The following is a 16,472-nucleotide window of genomic DNA, read 5'->3' on the forward strand; positions in this document are numbered from 1 at the left end:
TATAGTTCACCAGTATAAAATGCCACATATTGTACTGTAAGAACCAAGAAAAGGCAACCACACCACAGTCTGCATGGCTTGTGTAAATAACACTAAGCGTCAGTTTGATGCATACCAATAGCCTGGTCACCTTTACCCCTTACTGAACCCTTTATGGAGTAATCTGCTAGTAATCCCCTGTAATCCAAGATTTAATCTTGTTAAACCCATTGATTCACTATCTGTCTTATTAGAAAAGATCTTTGTGTGTGTGAAGGGAACAAAAGAGAAACCAAAATCTATTACGCTGTGCAGCATGATACAGATGCAGAAATCGTGATGAATAATGCTGTGCGTGCAGTGTATGCAACCACCTGCTTCTGGGGGGATTTCAGGAGGATTCAGCATCAGCTTACTGCTCTACATTATTTTTGACTGTCTCCACACTAAATTAATGCAAAAGTACAAAAAAAGAATTAAGTTAGCTGATAAAACGAAATAAGAAAATGTCACTATGTACTTTTAATAAAAACTGAACACTACATGCAGACTGCAGAAGAAGCTGATTGCATTTTTTTTCACTTTAATGATTTCACCTTTACCTTAGCCTCCAGTCATAGTCTGCCCCTTTGTCCCTTTACACTTACACATGCACGCACATTCACACAAACTATGATGCAGAATGGGTTATAGTCTTCACAATTCTCACGCTGTGTCTGCAGGCACAAATACAGTCTAGACAAAACCTTAATAGTGTGAGGCATTGATGGTATGCAAGTGTCCTAACAGAGCCTCGGGTGTGAAATGTTAACTTTATAAGCAAATTTTATGAAAACATGAATAAAGTGGAGAAGTTTGAACCAAACAAAAATAATCTCTGCTGATTTAAGGGAATCAACCTCAAATGGAAATACGCAGAAGGGCGAAATTCGCATCTCAAAGTCCACCAGGGGCCTTACCGGTGTTGAGCGTGCCCGTAATGAGTCTGAACAGGTACTGTGCGAACTTGAAGATCTCCCGCTTGCACCTTTTCCTGCAGCTCATCTTTGCTCCTTGTGAGGGGGGCTTTGAAAGGGTCAGCACTAAAGGAGGACTCTGATTTCAAGGTAAAAAAAATAAATAAATGATAAAAATAAAAAAAATCCAGTGATGCCTCTCACTTTGACAAAGTCCCACAACAGAGCAAGAGTCCTCTTCTTCTATTCTCCACTCCTCTGGCTGTGTCAGCGTGGCCCTTGTGTTTGCGTGTGGCCGGAGTGATGATCATGAGTGAGTGGAAAGCAGCGAGGGGGACTTGTCTTGCACGCGTGTGGCTGAGGGTGTATATGTATCCGGGCTCCTCTGTTGCGCAGCTCCAGGGTAAGGCTGCCTGATCAACACAGGGATGTTGTGTGCTCTCTTGTCAGGTCATTAATATTTGCTTACCGGCGGTTTACCTCCTGCTCTCTGGGAAAGGTGGGAGGACTTCTCTCAGTCTCTTTTTCCTTCCTCCAACACTCAATCCTTCTCCTAAGACTTTTCCTGCAACTCCTCTGAGCAAACACGCTCCTGTTCCTCCTCTGTGTTACTACAGACTACTCTTTTGGCTTCACAATACAGTGGTTATCCAATGAGTCTCTCCCTCTCTGTCTCTCTCAGACACAAACAAATACACACTCCCACACTTGATCTCGTAGTGTGCCTGCTGCTCGCTCTACTCAGCACCATCTGTGGATGTTTTACCCTCACTGACGGTTGCCATGGAGGTGTGGCCTGATTGGCCCGAGAGAAGGAGGAGGAGAAGAAGAAGAAGAGAGATAGAAAGCATATGAGGAGGAGGAGGAGGAGGAGAGAAATAAAGGAGAATTAAGGGGAAAGTGTCCACCTCAATGAATCAGCAATGACAGTACATTACGGGCCTGGTGCATGATGCGTAAATGAATGTTAAAACAATAAGTGACAGTAATGGACTGTGTTAATGGCACACTGTAGGCTCTTGAGACACAGATAAGTGAAGTAGTTGAGGGAATGACAAATACACTGTAAGAATAAAAAGTCACCAGACAGAAGGAGGGTAGAGAGGAAAGCAGTGGAGTCCAGGTGGGTGAGATTTCCGACAGTAAAATGTCAAGGTCAGTATTAATAATGACTGGCAGGCTACGCCCAGCGTCTGTGATGACATTAGGAACAGCCGAGTGCATCATCTTCTCCACTAATTAGCCCACTCTGTACCTCAATTGCACTCATCTATCAATGCCAAGCCCTCCCATCCGAAAAGCCTCTCATTAACTCAAACCTTTAACTGTTTCCAGTCGTATTACTGAGATGGTTTTTCTCAGGAAAACACTGAAAGGCATTTTTTTTCTCTCTCATTATTACACATCCATCAGGCTGTTAGGTGCAGGTATGAAATAAGATTGGTCTTAAATCCGCTGTGAAACAGGGCTGAGATTCTACAGGTCACTTGACAAGAGAGGCAGGTCTATTTTGGTGAATCCTGCTCCATGTAGAGTATCTGCAGACTCTGACCTTGGAGCTCTTGTTAGCGGGTTATGTGAGCATGTGCGCACACACACACACACACACACACACACATCCATACACACACACACACGCACACTTTGGATTGTTCAACAGGCAGGAATAAAAAGTATGCTTGATTTCAAGGTCTTGAAGCATGAAACTTCTTAGTGGGTCAGAGCAGCACAGAGATCTAGTGCAGTGTCTCAATTAGGTGAATAATTTATAAGGTACCTGTGGGGCGTAGCAGTGCCTGTGTGACATGACTTGCTTTCACAAACTTTGGCAGGGGACATGACATGCAAATCTAAAGGAACAAGCACTTTCAAAATAGTTTTTCAGTCGTTGTTTGCTAAAGAAGAGACACTTTTAATTGACTGTTCAATATGACCCGCCACCCTCATTTACTGTTGCTATGTCTGCTAAACCTGTTCAGTCCGGGTTGCAGTGAGAAACCGAGCAGATTTAGTCAAAATTCTTGATAATTTCTTGGAAAAAACATAGTGACAGACAAAACCAGACTCATCAGTCCTTGCTAGTGACTGCTAATTTTGCTGGCTCAAAAGACAACTGTTCCTGGTATATTTTATGGTAGCTAGCTAGTTATTATTTGTTAGTTCCACAAGCTGGATGAGAACTGTGTCCAGTTTACTAGTTTAGAAACAAGTAAATCTGTAAAATGGTCTTAAATATGTGCTTGATGACTACATACTTGATATCATGCAAAAAGAGCAGGGCTAAAGCTGACAGGTTAGCATCCTCACCAGCTGATGATGCGTGGAAATAAAAGAGCAGGAGTATTTTGTTCTGTCGGTCAGAGCTAGTTAGTTCCTGTATTACCCACAGTCCAGTGTTGTACAGGAAAACATGAGATAAGGCAGTTATTTTGTTCTGACATAGCCCTGTTTAGCTCATAAAATTCTACTTGGCTTTGTGTAGCAATGTTACAAGAGCCTTGCTGCTAGACTCTTAAGCTGTAATCACATGTTCAAGTCTTTCTTTTAAAGATATGGCAGCTACAGGTGTTTCTACAGGCAGCTCTGCAAATGTAAAAACATGTCCAACGCCAAAGTGTGCATTTGTGTCTGTGTCTAGTGCATTCATGCTTGCAGACTTGCATTTAGTCCATATTTTGCAAGCCCTGCCCACTCTCTGACCCCCTGAGAACACTTGACATTTGTGCAACTCCATCACCTGTCACATAGCCTCTGGTTTCCACTTCCATCCATGTTTCCTGCACAAATGCATCCCTGAAGCCCATCATTTCCATGTAGGTGCCTGGGAGCAGCTACACTGGAGGACTTTCAGGTCACACAATGCAAACTCATGCAAGTGTCCCTGACAATATTAGTTCAGTGAGGTTTTTCACCTCACTGTTTCTGAGGTGGACAGATGGCCTGCTGCTCATTTGAGTGATTGGCAAACTAACACTGACCAAAACAACATCATTCAGGTACAACATGTTGCTGGTTAACACCACACTTATTACTAAAAGTCATATTTTTTCCTAAAAGTACGACACAGATCACTCTGAAGGCCTCCCGTTCCCCCCGTTGAGTGTGAAGCGTGATGTGTGGAACAAATCACTACATTCCAAGTCCATATACAGTCAGGAAAAACTCTCAACATGAGTCATGTTTACCTTAATGAGTATGGTCAAGGCTAAAAGCTGAGGTCAATGCAAACATAAAGGCTAAAATTTGTGGATGGGTTAAAGACAAAACATGTGCATGTGAGAACAGAAAGGGGTCATATTTTTAACAGATTTATAGAACAAGAAGTCGCCCCTTAAACATTTTCCAAGAGGACCTTTTCTTGCCAGGGCTGCCCGGGAATAAAGAGGTATTTGACCATTAATTTTGGAATAATAAAAACAACTCAATAAAGCATGTGAAGCAACGGCAACACCTTGTGTCTATCACACATTTAATCAATGGTTTTCTATGAAAAAAAAAAATGAAAAAAATTCAGCTTTAAAAATCTCAGGCCAATCTAAATGCCCTTTAAGTCTCAATTAAAAGAAACCCAATCTCAAGTTTTACTAAACTATCCGCAGCCTTTAGGGTCCTTTTCAAACACTATCTTCTTCAACTGAAAATATTCATGTTCATTTCTACAGCACAGACAGATATAACTACTGAGCATCAAAGTATTGTGCTATAATTGTAGCCTTGACGCAGAATGATTTGGCTTGACACTGTTCTTAAGTACCCTTGAGTCTACCAGAAGAGTTTACTTGATGAAGTGTGGACTGATTTCACCTCCATCCCTGCGGAGAGGGAGCTGAAATCAAAGTTGTGCAAGTTGTGTGCAACATTATTACAATATTAACAATGTTGATTTGGCTGCACACCCTCTCTGAAGTGGGTTCCCAGGGTCAGAAGGTGCTTCAGGTGGTTTGTCTTGCAACATTTTACAAGCAAAAAATAATAGCAAGCAAATTATCTGCCATGTTTTGCTTGAGCACAAAAGTTTTCAATCAGAGTTCAAGGTGTAGGTGTGTATTACCCAAGAATCTTAGCTTTCAACATTTCCCCTGTCACCTAGAATATAAGGTCCCAAAGAAACTTTGCTTTCTTTGCAGACTTTGATGAAACATGGGCTTTTCATGTACCACCCTGCAGCAATGACAGAGGAACATGAAATAGGCTCCACTCAGGGAGAAGTTGACAGATATATTGATCTATCTAGAAAACACTGACTGCAGGTGCCTGTGGCTGACAGCCACCATTATCACCAAGAGCTTTTTTTCCCCCTGCTGTGTTAAAGCAGCTCGGTTGGCTGGAAAACTGCAGAGAGTAACTCCTCATCAAACATGGGGCCACCATTTACAACCACAGACTTCCACTGTGAGATGCATGCATGCTATGCCTGCCATTAAACACACGAGACAGAAATCATAAATTTACACAGAGGCTAGCTCCACCGTGACACAAAGCACAGTGTAAAAGTGCATCTCCATCAGGGCAGGGCAGAAAGTGGGAGCTTTGGGGAAAGTGGCCACTAAATTGAACATCAAGAGCTGAGCCACAATCTATAAAGTACCCGTCTGCAGTGGAGTGTGCTTCACTGCACTGCCTAAGTGCCCCACCTACTCACCTCAGGCTGCTTGACAATATCCAGAAAAAAGGTCCTGAAAGTTGTTTCAGTGGATCAGGACACTCTGTTGCTAGATGCCCATCCACAGTCTTGCTCACCCATATAATGTTGGTTCAATATACCAGAGGACACATTTGAATTATGATTTTTTTCAGGTTCCTGCAACTAAAGGACAGGACATTCTGGTATTGCGTGAATGTAAGACAATTATATTTTATCCACTCATTAACCCACCACTATTATTTGTACAGTTTGTTGGTAATTTATGCATTAAGTGTTATATTTTTGGGAAACTTTTTAATTAACATCAATTAGTTTTTAATAAAATAATGCTTCCACTATTTGCATCCTGTCAGAAGACGACATGAAAAATAAATGGAGATGATTAAACTGTTATTTCCACCAAGAGACAAAACAAGAAAGCTCATTAACAGCAGAGCTACAGAAGCCTGCCTCGCCGAACCCTGCAGGTGCAGCATCAGCAGTGTGATGTCTTCCAGCGCATGAACATATCGCTGAAAACCAGCATGCACAGAGATGAGCAATATCTGCAGTGCTCAGTACCAACAGACAGCTTAGCTGAGTTATGGTAAACAAAGCAAACGCCAACACGCCATCAGCACCTTATGAGAACATGTACGGGAAGAGGAGTCAAAGTAAACAACAACTTCACCAAAGAGCTCCAAAAGAAGCACATAATTTGAATATGTTATAATTTGATGTTAGGGATGCAAAGAGCCTGCTTTTTCTTTCCCAGTCTGATGCAAGTGGCCTTTTTCTCCCAAACTCACTGCACTGATCTCATTACTGTCATTTCTGTCTGAGGTAAGATGAGGACAGGGAGTCAGTAGCACACTGTGACTGAATGAGTGTAACTCAGAGCTCAAACACTAAATTTCATAATGACAGTGACGCTGGATTGGTAAATACCTGATCCTCTTAATATGGTGCAGACTGGTGCATCCCCACCTGTATATACTACATTACTATGTAATATCCAGTTTAAGGGCAGAACATAATACTTTTAAGTGGTGTATCCTCATACCTGGGGTTATTAAACCAATCTGAACATATATTATGGCTGCACATAGCTGCAACTAACGATTCTTTTCATTATGGATTAATCTGACAATTATTTTCTTGACAAATTGACGACTCGGTCAGTCTATAAAGTGTCAGGATATAGTGAAAAATGTCCATTTTCCAGAGGTGATGTCTTTAAATGTATTGTTGTGTCTCTGACCAATGTTCCAGAACCATTCGATTTGAAGATTACAAAATAGAGCGGACATTTAATTTTCTGATAAATTATTAAATTGTTTACAGACAAATCCCCACTTTTGCTCTATGATTGAGTGTATTTAGCGATTCAGAGCAAAAGCAACACTACTATGATCAAAGAGGAAAACCAAGCATCGCTGTTTACTAGAAAACCACGCAATAAAACAAAAGCTCATCAACATGAGCTACCAAGCTACAACACAGGATTTTCTGCTGAGTAGAGAGAAAGCTGTGAGGAGACTCTAACTGCAGTATCAGTTGTGTTTAATGGTTTATATGGGAATAAATCCTCAGAGACTTCCTGCATACATTCACACATTCCCACTGCAGTTGATTTCAATAGTACAAGGAGAAATAACTGGAAACAGTGGATGTACTGTAGACTCAGGGTGATGCATTCAGTTTCAAATTGAACAGTTAAGTCTGGGCTCTCTGCCCAGAATCACTTACTGAATACACAATTTCATGAGCCTCAAAAATAAGGAGGTAATGTGATGCATCATTGCCAAACACGCACAATGACAGCAATATGGGACATTCTCACAGCAGAGGCAGGCAGTCATAGAGGGAAATAATACAGAAATAAATAAAAAAATCTTGAAGAATGTAGAGAATGTGCATCACAAATGATCTCTGAATCCATATCCACTTCAACACAGGCAGTAAAATCCGAGATCAAATGCTGCAAGATGAAATTAAAGACATTTTTCAGCACTTGGCCTTAAATGACTGTATTATAATGACTTTATCAAAATTTAAGTACAGCTTTAAAAAATCAACTTGGAAGGGACCAGATTAGTCAGCTGTGGGGCTTCTCATTTATGTCTCATACTCATACAAGTCAAGGCAGTACACCTCTCTCTTCTAAACCCGAAGCGTATAGTTTTGCTTCAAGGCATGATTTGTCTAAAATGCTGGATTGTAATAGAATATCACCTTGTCAAACCTCAGCAGCCTTTAGTTATTTATTTATTTTAATGTCAGTGGTCCAAAGTGTAAAACAATGGTTTTCAAGACTACATGGATTTAAACATTGAGTCTGGATTGTGCAAATGGAAGAGAATAAAGAGACGAGCCCTGCCTCGGGAGATGCAGGACACTCTAAAGCTATCAAGCCAAACGGCTGCTATAGTAACCTTTATGGAGAGATGAAGTACACAGATGCTGCCATTCGGTAAAAGGTTAGCCGATTTGTTAAGAGAATATTTGGAAGAAAGAAAAACAAAAAAAAAAAACAATGATGTCCAAGGAGGCCTTTGACTCTAGTGATGACAAACAGCCCAGCGAAAAAACACAGGATTAAGGTTGCATCTTCCTCATAAAAGGTATCATTCTGGGAATTAATGTGAAGACTGAACTCACATCAAAGAGAAGTGGCTTCTTGTTTGAGCCTGTCTGGGCTTCAAACAGTACGAGCACCAACAACCAATCACTGAGATAATCACTCCTTCTTGCTGACCAAGACTAACTGAGCAAGGACATGCTGTCCTCTGGTATACAGATGTTAACATGTTTACGTATTATGGATCAATCTGCATTTTTCTGAGCATCTTTATATACAAAATAAATAAATAAATTACAGCTGAAACTAACAACTATATTCATTTCTATTTAATATGCCCATTTCGTTCTTAATAAAGCATTTCTTTCCTATAAAACATCTAGAAGTGGAGAAAAAATGCCCATCATGATTTCATGAAGCCCAAGGTGACATTTCCTAATTGCTTGTTTTTTCCAACCAAAAATATTCAGATAAGCATTATACAAAACAAAAAAGCAGCAAATTTCATAATGTGGATCAGCAAATGTGAATAATATTTTATAGATGTACAATAAATGTTCTCTCAATGCTAATATAAATACATTATATACATAAATAAATAAAAAGTGAACTAGATAGAAGTGGCTCTGAGTGTAGAGAAAAGATGCATATAAACTAAGTGCTGTTGTTAAGTGTGCTGTTTCAGCCATAAATAATGATGCTTCATTCAAAAGGCGGAAAACCGTTAACTTTAAATCATTACAGGATTAATGAAGCTAAAGTGCCTTGGAGACAAAAACAATCTCAACTAAAGCCATCCCATTAATTTGCTTACAGATATAGGATATTATTACTGAGCTACTCAGCATGTTAAAGTATTTTAGTGATGAGACCATTTTGTGGAAATCTGATTTGGATTTGTTCATGTATAGAACAGTGAATGGAGCATTTAGGAAAGTTTACTTCCACTTGAACACTTGGAACCTTCAAACACTAAATAAGATGACAAAAGAGACCTTTGTCTTCTTGAAGGAAAAGCTGCTGGTGGGAACAGTTTTGTGTCAAGTGAAACAATTCAGTGCTTTTCTGAAACATAAGATAAACAGTAGCTGTGACAACACAGGGTGTCACTGCAGATAAGACCCAGGTCGATATCTGAAGACAGTAATGAATTGCTTATGACATCATTGCACTAATGTTAGCACAACTGCTCCCTTAGGATGCTGCAGAAAAGCAGATGGGATGCCTCTTCACATTAAATCCATACTCCTGCTTTGTATGCACTTTACAGACCTCTATGACGCAGTGTGTATATTCTGCATTACAACAGAATGATGGATTGTCATACTGAACATATGGCAGGTTCAACATTGAGCTTATCAAGATGCCCACTGCAGTTAGTCCTCACTGTCAGTCAATATCATTCTTTAGACTTAGCTAGAGCTTGTTTTGAAAAGGTCATTACAGAAAACTGATTTAATTCTCTTCATTACAATTCTGCTGATGGGATACTTATTACAGTGCAGTGAAACCTGAAATGCTATCTCAGTTTCTTCCCGGTGAGGACAACACAGTACTGTATATCTCTATCACTACTCCTCCACGGGCGACGTTTTTATCTGCACTCAAGTATCTGGCCAGAGCTATTTGGGGAGATGAAGGCTCTTGAACAAGACGCTGATAAGGGTGACTCGCTTTGTATGTCAATTCACATACAGCTGAGAAGGGGCCTGTAATGGAGAACTCTTATTTTCAGAGAAACTTTAGCCCCTTACAGGATGAGCCTCCCCTACAAAGATGAACGCTTTATTTTTTCCCACTTATATTTTAATTGCAGGCTCTGAAATGGTGAAATTGACTTCTAGCTCTTTTTCAAGGGGCATTAGGTCTTTTATTAATGCCTGCTGACAAAAGCTACTTTCACACTGCAAGCCTTAATGCTCAATGCTGATGGCCTGTTGAGATCGGTTTTCTTTTTTTACACAACATTATGATTTTTGTGTGGCCAGTGTCTAATACCACTCTAGAAACGGTCACATGCACAAAATCAGCTAAAACTGCTTCTTTTGTTAATTCTTTAGATGCTTGAACCAATCCCAAAGGTTCTTAAGGTTGCAGTGACTTTGCAGCCACATTCACCTGTGATCCTGTTCAGCCATTTCTTTTGATATGCTTTCAAACAGAACGGTGATGATAGCCGCTTTGAATTTAGCTTGAAGCCTTTCTCAAAATCCTTATGAGGTCTAACACCTTATTATCCCTCCACTGAACAATGTCCTTCATGCTTACACACTAGTGCTGCCAACAGACTGTATGCTAGACCACCACTATAGGATCACGCCAAATAAAGTGCTGAGGAGAATTCTAATGTGACTTCTTCGAACACAGATCAGATTGCCAGTGTATCCAATTTGGGACCACAAATCAAAGACGAAAATGTCAGAAACATTGTGATGGTTTTGTCTTCATGCTGTCATTAAAAACACAATCTAATACAACAATATGATACAATCTGGTGTGTACAATGCACCTCTGAACCAAAGACAGTTCTGCCCACATCTGTTGGCAGGGCAGCTGAGCTTCTGTGTAACTCAAACAGCAAAAGATGCTGTATATGTTATAATATGAGGGCGAAGAAGTTAATGCACTGGGACCATTTTCAGCTTGATAATGGATGCAGGTGATCTGACAGCTAACATCACTGAATGGTGACGCTATTGCTCTCAAGTTTCAACCCAGTGGACAGCAGTGTGTAGTATTGGTGAGCACTATGCCAACGTTGTACATAACAATGAATACAGCTGTATTCTTGAAGGAGCTAAGTGTTTATGCAATCACTCTCTGTTACGTGATCTACATATAATGGCCACCTGGAAACACATTATACAAGTAGTTGGAGGCAAAACAGAGAGAGAACCTTAAGATTATTCATGGAATCCAAATATACACGACTGAAACAAGTTTGTGAGTTAGTCCACTTGAGTTGAAACAGCTGGCCAATTAACTGAATATCATATATGATAGTTGACTGAATATTGTGACTGTTGTCCAGAAATAAAATCAATCGGAATGTCACCACTGATTCTTGGACAGTACAGTAGGCATTTTTTTGTAATTTCTTTAAGACAGTCAGTCCTTGATCTTTACCAATTTGAAAAAAAAAAAAAATCTGCCTTTACCCTAGATTTTGGGGACATTGTTGGATTTTTTTGTGGCATTTTACATCTGCCTGAGCATACTTCTGATACTGAAGGGTGGTGAAAGCAGGAAAGAGAGAATGAAAAATGGGAGGAATAGAGGAAAGATGAGGAAAATCACAATACATGTACGTAATGAACACATCAAGCCCAAGGATGTCATCCTCTCTACCTCAGCCTCATCGCTCAGTTTGACTGAGTGAGGGGTCAGCATTCGTTTTCACAGAGCAAAAACAATAAATGATGTGGAGAGCGTCAGTCCCGCATACTTGCTCTTCCTCAGGCCGGCCGGGTGTTTAAATATGATGGCACACCAAAGACACAGACATTATGAATCTCAAACTATTTTCTGCAGGTGACTGAACAGGGAAAAGGGGGCAGAGCATGTCACCAGGGAAATGTAGATGGCATTTAAATTATGGATTTATGCTGTAGAGTGCTGTTTGAAATGGAGTTGGCCCGGTATTGAATGTCAAGGTAATATCTCAGAACATCCGTTTTTTTGGTTACACTTCTCTGATCGAGATCATTCCTGTTTCAGATTGAATGAATCAGTTTATTGGTGACAATTAGGGCATATTGTTAGGAACAACTGGTCTTGTTAAGGTCATCTGCCAATTCCTTTTAAAGCTGCAAAATGTGCTCTTGTATTTATTTCAAAGATGTATATAAAGCAACTAGAAATCTTGTTTGGAAATCATCACAAGCTAAAATGTAAAAAAATGATTGATGATTCAAAAGGGCAACACACTGAATTGCAGCTCCTAAATCTGGCTTGAGAGTTACATAATACTGACACAAACACAATGCATTTCTTCTACTCAAGACTGATAGATGAGTTGTAATACCCAAACACACAGCTTTATCTCCCTATTTTCATTTCTAGCTCAGGAAATGCTCAAAATGTTGCAGATAGTGTGGAATTAGATGCAAATCTTGGGCTTGAATAAAATCACAGATTTTCTAGGGCATCGATCTTGATATGCTGGCCAGGCGCTCGGCAAGCAGATCAGTCTGTGTAGGAAGCTACATATAGCAACTTTTCCTCAGAGAAACAGAAACATCTCATTCTCTCATGATTTGAATATGCTTGTTTTAAATACTGTTACTTTGATACATTTTCAAATAACTGCACAACTCTTGTTGTATATGGTATCATATGGGAGATGGTTATGTAAATCTCTCTGAGTAGGAGCCAATCGGCCTTCTTTCAATCTCTCAGGAGCACTGAATGTGAGGCTAAGCAGAGTAAGTAAGGGGGTAGAGTCCTTGTTAACATGCTGATGAAAGCCAAGAAAGACCATTGCACATGCACAGGATTTATATCATCTCATGCACAGCCATGGAAATGTTGTCCCTGTTTTATTTGAATACTTTCCCCTTGTAAAGTCCTTGAAAATTTTTCCACAAAACCGTCGAAGGATAGACTGAACATCTGGAGAGTTTGAACATTAATCCTGACACAGTAAATCATTGATAAGAGCTACAGTGTGCTGGAGCAAATTCACCAAGGCCACCTTTAGCTGGCTCACTAATAATGTAGCAGAACTAGCCCTGAGCTTTGATGCTGGGGAGAAAAAAATATGAGGCAGGAGATTGGGTTTACTGCTGTGTGGCTGCTTTTTATTTCATAATTCAGAGCTAAACCACAAAGGTCCACTAACTGCCATTGTTATGGACCATGCAGAAACTGTAGCAACTGAGGGAGAACTTACAAAGGAGTGAAGGCAGAATTACACAGCAGATCATAGATCTAAGATTCTACCAGACTGAATCCTGTCTGACAGGAAAAGTCGGGGTCTTCAGTCGAGTAAAAATACAATATCATCTCGACTCTCCATTTTAACATGGCTAAGCATCTACAGCAACGCAGGAAGTGAACATCAACAAAATCAAAATGCTTGCAATGACAATGCTTGGTTTTAGTAGGTACAGTGTTTACCGCATTTACCATTTACACATAAGAAATTCAAATTCATTTAAAAACCCTCTCACTCACAAAACTCACTCAGCTGATATTTTCATCTAGTATCTCAAAATGTCTCTTTAAAATACAGACAAATGTATCAAAGCTGGATTTATGTAAAGTCTGTATAAAATATAAATGTACATAAAAGCCGACAGGTGCTTGAATAACTGCTCAGGATCAAAGACAGATGCTAATTGTTGTGTATATTCTTCAGTTATCTCAGGAGAGCTATTTAATTGGAGATACTTCTAATAGGGCAGAAAGTACCATAATGGGATTATTTATTTTCAATCACCATTACTGAACTCAAGCTGTTAATTACTCTAATGATTTTTACTCAGCTGATGTAAATATAAATATTCAAACTTAATTTACTGTAACTCACAGCCATGTTGAACTCCAACAGCCAGATAATATTTTCTTATGATTGAAATGGTATTTACAATGGAAAAATGTCCCTGGTAAGCTCCACATTGTTACAGTAATCAAAATGGAAGGGCCACTACGTACAGTAGCTGTGGCATGAAATAACCTTGCTCAATATTCAAATCACAGTTGCTATTATAACATTGTTAAAGTCATTCAGGGTCCCCAAGGAACAATTAGGATTTGGTGTATAGTGTGTATTATTAAGTAGCCCAGAGCAAAGACACACTAAGCCAATCAAAGTGCCACCTCCTACTACTGTGGGAGAATTACCTTACTCTGCAACACAAGCTGACAAATCCCTCACAGGTACCAGCTCCAGTATCTTTGTTTTGAAGATGCCGAAATAAATTCCACGGTAGCATCATCTTTTCATAGAAATGTCATTACACAAAGGTATCAACTATAAGGTGGAAATAAGATTATTGCAGAGCTCAAATGACATTTAAACTGTGACTTAGTAAAGGCTGTATAATGGAGATTTAGGATGTGGAAGGAAAGAAATACTGCAGTGAAAATATGACATGTTCATCCTATCAGCAAACTTCTAATTCACTTATTCTGCAGCTACACATGAAGCCTTCCTTTGAACCTTTTAACACGAGGGGCAGTGGGGGCACAGCACTATTCTCTCCCGCAAAAAGCTATTTACTGAATGGCTGCCTTGAAGATGAGAAAAATAAAACAACTTAGTCACTGCCACGGGAATGGGCAAATTACACTCACCACCATGCAGTACAAATGATCATTAGCACTGTAATTACTGGGAGGCTATCATGTTTGAAATTCATCAGTAAAAGTGGATTGCCAGTAAGCACTCCTAGAAGTACAAGGAAATGCATCACAAGGGGATTATGTGGTGGGCTAATGTGCTCTGTTTTACAAAAAGGTGCCAGTCCCTCAATTTATGGTTCTAAACCATTGTGGATCACTCTGTTTGCATGAGTTTCGATCTATGGATGATGAAATGAATGTTATTAGTGTAAAGCAATTAGTTGAAGACGTATCAGTCTCTTTTAATAATAAAAAAGATGCTGAACATTTTGCACCAATTCAGCCCTGTTTGCTACAGTCTGCGTGTGTAATGAACCAGCAGTATTACTCCAAAATAGGAGTTACTTACGCAGGTTCAATCATGTCAAACAAACACACAGCAAGAACTCATGCCGACAATTTATTATGGCGAGTGATTCTGTTAGTGTTAAGATGGAGTTAACTGTCATAACAAAGCATATATTGTGCCATGCTAAAAAGCTCTGCAGGCCAGCTGAGAGCCCTCTCTTTTCCATGACCTCATTTTGTTTGGTTTCTCGCAGGAGGCCTGGTGTGGTTTGTTGACCTAATTTCTGCAGGGTGCGCGTCTGCTGATGGACTGACATGCACAAACTACAGTGGTTACTTAAGGAGGATAGGCCTCGTCCACTGGGATCACTGACAACCGTCCTCCCTCAAGGATGGGGCTGTTGCCATTAGCACAGGAGCAAATATGGAAGTTGCCCTTAATGTGTTGCTGCATGGGTGAGACATTCCCAGCCTTGTTCTCTGTGAAAGTGAGAAAAACCTAGAAGTGCCATTTAAAAAGAATATGCCTTGGGTCAGGGGTACCAAGGGACTTGTAAGACACCAATTTCCAGCTACACAGTGAGAGAGAGATTTTCACTATGACATAAAAATAACAAAGTGAACTTCCTTTCACAGTACGTTGACAGCAGTAGAAATGTAATTCTCCAAGGTCAAAGGAAACCGATGAATTGTATTTCAGTCTGACTTTTGGACATTCAGTATAGTTTAAACTATATGTCCAATAAAGAGCTCAGTATCATTGGATTTTCCTTTTAACAATGTTTCCAGCCATTTCAATACTGACACCACAGTGATATATCTTTCAGCACCTTATCTCAAAGAAATATGAACAAGTTCTTCCTAAAAAACCCTTTATAGCCACACTGTGGCAGTAACATTGGTCCGTCCAACACTTTGGTCCTTACTGAAACATCTTAACAACTATTGGATGGATTACATGGCAATTTTGTACAGACATTCATGGTTCCCAGAAGATAAGGCCAATTGACTTTGTTGCTCTCCGGACATTTACTTTAGTGCCACCATTGGGCTCACATTTATGTTTTTTTTTTTGTTAAATATAGACAACTATTTCAGGGATTGCCATGACATTTGTACAGACATTCATGTTCCTCTTGGGCTGAGTTGTAATCACCGAGGTGATTTCTCTACTTTTCATCTCGTACCATCATCAGATCACCAAAACTGTACAAATTCATCTTCGAATCCAAGTAAACGTTTGTGCCAAATTTTAAGGGATTGCCTCAAGACATTGATGATATATCACATTCACAAGGTCAAAAATGCTTTTTGTGAAGTCAACGTGACCTTGACATTTGAATCAGTTCATCCTTGAGCCCAAATAAAGGTTTCTACCAATTTTGAAGAAGTTCCCTCAAGGCATTACTGAGATATCGCATTCACAAGTAAACACAATGCCTCCAGCCATGGCTGTTCTGCTGCACAGAGGCATAAAAATATTGTGGACATACCCAGCTTTAAGTAGCCCTATGCTTTCATAAAGTGAATTGGTGTAATATATCACAGCAAATAACTGAACTCTATTATTAATGTTTCAGTAAAGGCTAATAAAAGGTGCATTTTACTGTTGAACATGTCCAGGTTTATCAGAACAGCTGTGGCAGAGTCCAGTCTCGAAAACAGATTTCTGCTTGTGTCTCAGAGGAGCAGGTTCTTC

The 16,472-nt window shown here is 39.8% G+C and overlaps 1 protein-coding gene across 4 annotated transcripts in view; it reads right to left on the reverse strand.

Annotated features, from left to right (window-relative positions):
- kcnip4a (potassium voltage-gated channel interacting protein 4a) overlaps positions 1-16,472 on the reverse strand; it is a 125,978-nt gene that overhangs the window by 84,862 nt on the left and 24,644 nt on the right. The window contains exon 1 of one of the 4 annotated variants that reach the window (XM_071477618.1): positions 939-15,672. The exons of the other annotated variants lie outside the window; for them this stretch is intronic. Within the exon in view, the coding sequence (XP_071333719.1) occupies positions 939-1,023 (85 nt within the window). The 5' untranslated portion in view covers positions 1,024-15,672. Of the gene's footprint in view, positions 1-938; positions 15,673-16,472 lie in introns of those variants that run through there. 4 annotated transcript variants of the gene reach the window in all.

This window comes from Trachinotus anak, unplaced genomic scaffold, assembly GCF_046630095.1.
Source record: "Trachinotus anak isolate AG129_WGS33_773 ecotype Australia unplaced genomic scaffold, CSIRO_AGI_Tana_v1 ptg000005l, whole genome shotgun sequence".
Lineage (NCBI taxonomy): Eukaryota > Metazoa > Chordata > Actinopteri > Carangiformes > Carangidae > Trachinotus > Trachinotus anak.